The sequence below is a fragment of the Cupressus sempervirens genome, chromosome 9, assembly GCF_028749045.1.
Source record: "Cupressus sempervirens isolate cs-2001-9-10 chromosome 9, ASM2874904v1, whole genome shotgun sequence".
NCBI classification, from domain to species: domain Eukaryota; kingdom Viridiplantae; phylum Streptophyta; class Pinopsida; order Cupressales; family Cupressaceae; genus Cupressus; species Cupressus sempervirens.
The window spans coordinates 154,806,318-154,815,395 of record NC_143126.1 but is presented as its reverse complement, the minus strand read 5'-3'; the positions used below and the strand labels follow the sequence as shown (position 1 = coordinate 154,815,395).

Genomic DNA, 9,078 nt, shown 5'->3' with positions numbered 1-9,078 from the left:
AAAATGTGACATTTTAAAACATTCACCCAATACGCATTATGTTCACCTCCCAATAGCCGCTCACCAAAAAAAATAGTAATTCTGGTACAAATTGACCAATCAACAACTAAGAAAGTTAAAAATGATCAACTATTAGTACATGTGTGATCGACTATTAGTACATGTTTGATCGATTATTAGTATATGCCTTATCATTTTTGGAAGCATTTTAAAAGCATCAATTGAAGATACATATCACTAAATCCTCATGATCATTGGACCTTAGGCTGGTCTTAGGTCTCTTCCCCTAATTGGAATAAAAAAACTAAACAATTCCACCAAGCTTCTTTTTTCACATTGGAATGTCATTCAAAGTCACCTTTAGGAAGAGAACAAGCTAAAATCTAGTTTGACTATCCTCGTCTCTATCAACAACATTGGAATTGCAATCCCACCTAACGAGCTAAATCCAAATATCCATCTTAATCTTCCTCTTCATTTCACATAATCAGAAGCACCTACGAAGGAGCCCAGGCGCATTTTCTAAGTAAAAATCCAAACCCTGCGTCTGCACCAGGGTTTGAAATTGCAGGCACAAATAGATAACCAAGGTTTAAGGATCGGGCCGAGAAAATTCCAACTGTAGTAGCGATTGAAATGGCTTCTCAACACTGGAAGTTTCGGCAGCACTGGAACGGAAGCTTTCATTTTGACCCGCAAGCGCAGGAAGGTTCCTCCTCCGATTCAGACACCTGCGGGTCTTCTCATGCCAGTGGATGGGAGGCTGCAAGTAGCTCCGCACCTTCGCCCCACAGAACACGCCAGATAAATAGACAACGAAGGGAGCATAGCAATCCATGGAGAGGTAAGGTTAGTAGTGGGATTTGAACCCATGGCCTGATTTGGATTGATTTCTTTTAATTTCTTATTGCCTAGGGTACTTAATCGTCAAATTAGCATTGAATTATGCATTGATTGATTTTACAGAGATGGAAGGGTCTGTGCATAGTTGATGTTTGTATTCGGATTTGAAGTATATGATGGGTTTGGAATTCAAGGCTAAGTTTCTTTAAAGGTTTTATTGCCCTGGGTTTTTCTGGCTGGCATTGAATTTTACTTTATGGTTTTAATTGTTGGTTTTACAGTGCTGAGGCGGGAGCCGTCATCTGCATTGCTTTTTAAATTATTTTGTGGGTTTTGAAACCTGTATCTGATTTCACCAAAAAACTTATTGACTTAAATCCTTGGTATTGAATTTTGTCCCTCCGTTTTTATTGATGTAGTAATGCTCATTTATACATTCCTTCTGTTTTAGGGGTTTTACCTTTTTAGCATTAAGGGGCTTTTGAACCCGAGGATCTAACTTCCCTGTCATTGTTTTCTTGATTGAATTATCCCTTATTAGTGAGTTCGGTCGTTAGGATTCATTGTACGATATGTTGTTATTCAGATTAGGAGTGTCATTTCCACAGCAGAAATTTACATTTGAGGTAGTTTGAACCTGAAAAACAATTTCAAGCTCGCTTTTAGAGATAGTCACGGTGAGCTTGAATTAAGGAATCTGCATTTCTGAAAGATTTGAATATCAGGGTTTGCATTGAACCATAAAGATTTGTTGTGCTTAAGACTTGTGGCGGAGAAGTGGAGAAGTGCCATTGCCGGTAATTGGACTGTGCATATTTTTGTTTTGTTCCATTGGGGTGGGAGGGTACTTATTGCATTGGTGCTTCAATCTTACCGTTATTTGTGGAGACTATTTTGTTTTCCAGGCAACAAGTTCTGCATTGTATGCATGTATCGTCTTTTCCTTTGTTATTTTATAATGAGATTGAAGGCATCATTTCCATAGCTGAACTTTTCTTTGGTATTTAAAATTTTTAAAGGCTTCATTTCTGAGGTGAAGGAGCAGAGAAGGTAACTTCTATTGTTGACTTTTGCTCTGATATTAGGGCCTGTGAGGCGAGGTGGGGGTAGACTATATTTTCATTGTGATTCGTCCTCATCTTCAGGGGCTGAGGAGACAATGACAAGTGCATCTGAGCTTTTATATCAGCGACGGTCTCGTATGGGTCGAAGCCCTGAATTACAGCTTCCTGATGCAGCTTCCAGGCGGTTAAGGTCAAGCAGCTCCAGCACTCATTCTCATCGACGGAGTAATCACTACGATCCCAATTACCACCACTATTACTGCCATCGGTCACTGCGCTTGAGAAGTTCTCTTCAGCAAGTACCTGAAGGGGTGTGTTTCTCACCATGCAAAATCTATGGTCTACTCTTTGTTAATGAGCCAAACTTAATTCTATCAAAAAGTTGCTTTGAGCTATATTTAAAATTCAATTTTATGTTTTTTTTGGCAAATTCAACAAAATTTACATTCCTCATCAAAGTATACATGATTATTCTATAATATCCATCAACCTTTAGAATTTAACTATATCACCTGAAATCCAGACAGACTTACCTGGCGGTGGCTCTTCACATTTCCTGTTTTCTGTTTCAGAGGATATTGGAGACATCGGATATTAGGAGTGATGAAAAAGTTAAATCCGTATACCATTTATGCATAGACTATAATTTTTAAACATTCTTTTTTTATATGTATGATAAATACCTTTTTCATCATTTGACATGAGATGATTTATGATGTTTTTTTTATCGTGCAATATGATGTATCATTGATTATATAAATGATTTATAAGTATATTACTGGGAATGATAAATTGATCACATAGACAATTTATTATTAAGTTTTTCCTACTTGATATCCTTTTTATTGTTTTTCTGAATTAGATAGATAAATTTAATCACTAGGTGACCATAACAGCTACAAAAATTGAATTATCTGGAAACAATAATATAAATCCTATTGTTTCTAGTGAGGAATCCTTTCCTCCATTTCTGTCATTTCTGTCACATTACGTCAATTTGCTACATCTAGCCAATTTTCTGTCTCTAATATATTAATTTTTTATTAACTTGAGATGGAAAAATTCCTCAATATTTTGTACTGCCAGACTTTTTTTTTTCTCTAATATTCAGAATTTTCCCTTGCTGTTATCCTATGTTGGAATACATAGAAAATGGGGAGTTGAATAAAATAGGTAAGAGACTGGTTGTTGGTTTCTGACAGTAACAAGAAGAAAACTTTTGTCTGACTGAATTGCATGTTCCATCTGGCAATGTGATTAATTTCCCATTGTTGTACTTGTTTTTTTGATCCACCTATATTGATCTATCAAGCAGCAGACTAAAATGCATTCTGAATAAGTTGTCTTTGAAATTATTTCATGAGTTTGTTTTAGGAGCTTGTTCCAATGCTATAAGGAATTTTTGTAGAGCACTTTTATTGTTTTAGGTAGATTTCAGCATTGCTTTTGTGCACCACAAGTAGAACAGCGCGCCAAGTACAGCTTTGTTATTTAATTATCGAAAGTCCCACACAGACCTCATCCTTTGGCGTTACTGCATTTTCTCCCATCCTAATTTGCAATGCAGTTAGTGTACTTGTTTTGCTGTGTCCATTGTTCATATCTTTAAATTTTTTTAATATAATTTATTTTCAAAGGTCACTGCTGTTTGCAAATTTGGCCTCTTTCAATTTTGTTTCCAGCCTTTTCTATATTTGTAGCTCTCTATGCAGTCAGTGAACTAGTTTAATTAAATATACCATAATTCTTTTGAGTTAGGAAAGAAATTAAGGCCTTCCAATAGAAAATAGGTTGGGTTTTGACAATCCCTTTTTCTTTTAAAATGAAGGATGATCAAAGTCAGAGTGGTGTTACTGCATTTTCTCCCATCCTAATTTGTGTACTTGTTTTGCTGTGTCCATTGTTCATATCTTTAAATCTTTTTAATTTAATTATTTTTCAAAGGTCACTGCTGTTTGCAAATTTGGCCTCTTTCAATGTTGTTTCCAGCCTTTTCTATATTTGTATTTCTCTATGCAGTTATTTGAACTAGTTTAATAAAATATACTGGATTTTTTTGAGTTAGAAAAGAAATTAAAGCCTTTCAATAGAAAATAGGTTGGACTGCTGACAATCCCTTTTTCTCTTTAAATGAAGGATGATCACAGTCAATTTTCTGAACATACCTCTACCAGTTCTATGCACAATGACGAGACCAGCCATGTTCGAAACAGGCTTATTGGTACCTTTTATGAGCAAGCTGCTGAAAATAACAGCTTTCGTGGAGAAATTATGCGGGTGAGGGACCGCCTTTATCAGAGATTTAGGGCTGCATCTCTTGTAAGCGACAGGTACGACATGGTTTTATTTTTTAAGTTGTGGTTCAAATTTATGCATCATAATGTTATTGAACATAGTAGCAGTTCTGGAGGTAACAATAACTTTCAACTATTTCCAATGCCAATGTGTGTATGTTCCAGGCACAATATTAGAGATTCAACTGCTACAGAATTGCGATATTATTTTACTGAAGATCCAATTTTAAGTGACGAGGGGCTCACTGGAGCTGACTGGAACAGGCTTGTATCAAGAAATGGAATGTATGAGGAAGATCTGGAATTAGAAATCTATGTTCCACATGAACCTAAGCCTCAAGGGCTTAATCAGAAGGGCATTAGTAATTTGCAAAGAGAATTATTTGAGCCAAGGTCAACAGCTGGGGGCAAAGAATCCAAAGAAACAAAATCATCTTTAGAACAGGAAGATTGTCCTGTGTGCTTAGAACACTTTTTGCCTGGTGAACAGTTGATACGACTTGCATGTCGTCATAGGTTTCACCCTGTTTGTTTGACCCCATGGCTCAAGATCTGTGGGGAGTGTCCCTACTGCCGAGCCAATGTACTTCAGGATCATGGGCCAAGTATCAGTAAATCTTAGTTCCACTGAAGATATAGTTCTTAGCATATAGGATGCCCCATGAATCTAGTAATTGGTATGACTTATTGTATTGAACTCATGAAAGGGTTCGATAAGTTTAGAGCATGTTAAACTTTCATTTGAGGTATTGAATATCTTGCCTTTGTCGTGCAAGGTATGTAAATGGTAATATATTCTCAAGACTGTTACACTTGCCCATAAAGTTGAGGTTGAAAGGCTATTATATTGTTGGGTTCCACTGTGCATCTAATAGATCATGACTGTGCGTTGTCTAGTTACAAGTTGTGTTCCCTGACATAGGGGTTTTGAGATCTTATTCTACTTGTTGAGGGTGAAATGCAAGTCAATCAATGGATTCCATTTTGCATTGTTTGAATCGTCTCTGTGTTTTATGATTTATCTAATTGCATGGTGTTCTCCTTGACATCCGGATTTTGAGATCTTATTCTACGTGCAATTATAAATAGTTCTATCAAATTGGATTTTCATCATTTCTTGGTTTGTTTGATTCTTGATTCGTGTCCTTAGATCTCACTGCAGTTAATCTATGTTATTGAGGGTCATGTTTATCCTTTGAACAGTTTTCTATGGTATATTTCCTATTTACTGGATTCATGCCTGGGAGGCCGGATTCAGGTCCAGATCCGATTTGGATTCGGATTCATGCTGATTTGGGCAGGATCCTCGTTTTACACAGTGGATTTGTCCAGATTCGCAGGCCTGCGAATCTGGACAAATCCACTGTGTAAAACGAGGATCCTGCCCAAATCAGCACGAATCCTCAAGGATCCAGCACAATATCCATGAATTCTCAAGGATCAATGGGCAGGCCAAGGTTTTAAGTGGTTGCAACTTATTTCACATGACTTTTTTAATATATTTTTTGCTTTCTAACCCTAAAATGATCCTTTTATTCAACATCTAAATACATTTCACCTCAAATTTTCTCTCTATTTCGCTCTCATTGTATATTTCTCCCTTTTTTTTTGTGTTTGTACACACACACACACACACACACACACGAATACTTATGAATCATAATAGGAATTTTTTTTTTCACAAATCCACAGATCCAATTCGTGTGCCCGCATCGGATTCATATCCCGAGTCGGTAACTAAGGTATATTTTAATTACAAATCTATTTCATTTTTAAGTATCACCATACAATTAGTAATTAGAATTGAGCTTGTCAATGCTAATGGGTAAGTAACATGTATATGTTGAGCAAGACTGGCCAGGATGACACTTATGTTAATAAGACTGAGTAGCAGGGTTGAGATTCGTCTTGGGTAACTGTCAAGGAGGGGATTGTCTTGCATATAATTATAAGAAAATAATACTAGCTGACTGAATGATAATAATCTTAGGTATTATGACAAGGGGCTTTCTGAGCCCATGCACTGCATTCTCCGTTAATTCTGACCAGTATTTTATCTTCGTTTTATTATTTTTAACAATCGACTCCAATGCGTTGATTTTAAATTTTTTATTTCATTAGGATGCATTACAACTGGAGTTATCTAAAATAGTTTTGACAGAGAGCTCGTGTTAGTGTTTTACTTTTGCCTCACCACAACACTGGCTATTGCAGGGTTTCAATGCTCAGAATTACTGTGGAGCTTCTTCATTAGGAGAGTAGGTGATGACGATCTTTGCCTCTTGCCTTGATCTTTGTAGCTTCATTGCCTTGAATCCAGTACTGCCAATTTTTTGCAGCCATGTTTTTGGATGGGGGTTTCTCTGCATTTTGTGTTCTTTCCAAAATATTTTATACACATCATGCGTTTGGTCATGTAGCTTTTGCAACTCTTTTAACAAGAGGCTTTTTGGGTTTTGCTTCCCCTTGAAAGACATACTTTAGATCTTACAAAACTAGATTTTCTGGAAGTTGCACTGCTTTCACACCTCGTAGACATACTGAACAACCTTGCATTGGCTATGTTTTGATTTCAGTTTTAGGTTTGTTCTGTTCTTGTACTGATGCTACCTTTAATAATTGAAGTGCAGACCCATAGTGAATATCATGAAATTCTAGTCCAAGTTGGCCCTCTTCACAAGCTTGTGAGTTTCCATTATATTCCTTTGTAATAACCATAAGGCGGTATTGTTTCCATCTTTCTTTTATTTGCAAGAACTTGTATGGATGCATTTTTTGCGGTTATGTGTAATGGTAGTCAAATATTTGACAGTCTGGGGCCTATTTTGTCTGCCATGTCTCATTTACTATATATTAACATATTGTATCCTACAGATTAGAGGCAAGAGCTTTTATAATTGTAGACAACCTTTGTCTTGTATATTTTATCTTGAATCACTAGGTCCTCTCCACTTCAACTCCTTTTCTATTTTGATCTTCGAAAAAATAGAGGGAGGTTTTGGTTGCAAGTATTCCAAAATCATTCAAAAATAGAATCACAGTTATGGAGATGGACTTGAAAACCACAGTTGAATCTTGATAAAACTTACATAATTCCAATTATGGATCAGTAAAAATATGATTCCATACTGTTAGAAAATAATGTACCCAGTGGAGATTTTGCTTAGAGGCATAAAAATTGACTTTACGAGACTTGATGACTAATTCAAGAGTACTTTGTTTAATTTTTCATATTAAAAATAAAATAAAATTTACTAACCAACATTTCATGAGATCATTATGTTCATACTATTTTAGGCGATCTTCAATTATTTATCAGCTTGATTATGCAAATAGATATGAACATAAATAGTTAATCTAGGCGGATCTCTAATTGTTGATTTGCTTGATTTGTGCAAATGGGTGTTGCATAAATAATATTTTGGTCTCAAAATAAGATTTACTTCTGCTCATTTGAAATTCTTATTTTATAGTGGTTCGTTTGTCAATTCATTGTATTCACGTGCGCTTGCCAACGAGGTTTTAGAAGGTAATATTTTCATTTCATCGATGTTTTGCTGAACGGTAGGCACAACTGCTTGTTGGTTTTCTCCTTGAAGCAATTCTGATTTGAACCTTGGGTTTTCTTAATGTGGGTGTACCCTATTGAGCATTACAGTACAGCTCTTAGGCAAATATTTTATTTTCTTTATTCTCCAAGAATTTGTGCAGATCTGAGGCATTTGTTTTGTTTGGAGATGGGCGAGTTATGCTAATGCCAATTGAAATTTTGTCTGTTAAAGTAAGAAACAAATTGAAATTAGACTTTCGAGTGCTTCACGGCTAAATGTTTTGCAGGGGCATCCCTTTATTATGTACTCAGCAGTACATTGGTAGGATTGATGAAACAATGTCAAGTATTGAGAAATCACAGGTTTTACTCTAGACATTTGAAAACGTGGGTTGAATTCTCTGTTGTTTTGTTTATCCTTTATTTTTGTTTCCATTCAGCCATCTCATTGCAGTTTTCCAAGTAAACGTAATGCTTTATATGATTCTAATTGTTGCCTATGAATAAGAAACGATGTATATAAAAATAGACTAGTAGCTGCACATTTAGGCAAGCAATTTCGTGAAGGGGGAGGTAGCTTTGTGTGCAAGCAAATTGAAATGTGAGTTGATTTTTATAGATGGGTTGATTTTTGATTGATATATACAAAATCGTAATTTATTCTTATTGTTTGTTAAGCTAGAGTAGACTTGATCCATTGTGCTGTAGGCTGATGCCTCTGATAATGAATACAGTATACAAGATCTTAATTTGTGGATATATTAAGAGTTTACGAGCTATCTATCATAATGGTTGTAATAACAGGTACAAAATAGTAGGCTTTTGAGGAAAGCAAAGTGGTGACAACAAAAGCAAACATGCTTAGTTAAACAAATTCGTCTAGAAGTCTAAACAATAAGTTTAGAACCAAACAAGCCTTACAATAACAAATAAACATTGTTAAAAAAATCAGGCATTCTGTAGGAGAGGATCTTGTATATATCATATTTTCAAAATCCACGGACTATTGTTATGCTTTTGGACAAGATTTTGTTTTATATTTTTTTATAACACAATCTTGCCCACAAGCATAAAAACAATACAATATCCATGAGCACATTTGACACAACCTATAAATTTACAGAGCATAAAAGCAACATTCAACATGTAAGAAATATGCATAGACAACTAAATGGGAGGAAACATAAAACAAATACTTTATTAATGCATTACAGATATAGTTATAGTTGTAGCTCAAGAGTATTGCAAAGGAACTCAAAAGAGAGAACCTTGAAAAATTCAACGTAGAGTTCAAACCCAAAACTAATAGGAGTCAAGTTATAGAGCA

The 9,078-nt window shown here is 35.5% G+C and overlaps 1 protein-coding gene across 2 annotated transcripts; it reads left to right on the top strand.

Annotated features, from left to right (window-relative positions):
* Positions 1–391: 391 nt before the first annotated feature.
* Positions 392–5,199, top strand: LOC149537973 (uncharacterized). Of its 2 annotated transcripts, none has more exons than XM_089799376.1 (4): positions 392–844; positions 1,929–2,218; positions 4,044–4,237; positions 4,367–5,199. In XM_089799376.1, exons 1-4 carry the CDS (start codon positions 637–639, stop codon positions 4,821–4,823), a joined length of 1,149 nt encoding a protein of 382 aa, XP_089655502.1. In that variant the 5' UTR covers positions 392–636; the 3' UTR covers positions 4,824–5,199. The 2 variants fall into 2 exon arrangements, with proteins under 2 accessions (XP_089655502.1, XP_089655503.1); XM_089799377.1 differs by having other exon boundaries at positions 437–844; positions 1,989–2,218.
* Positions 5,200–9,078: the final 3,879 nt, after the last annotated feature.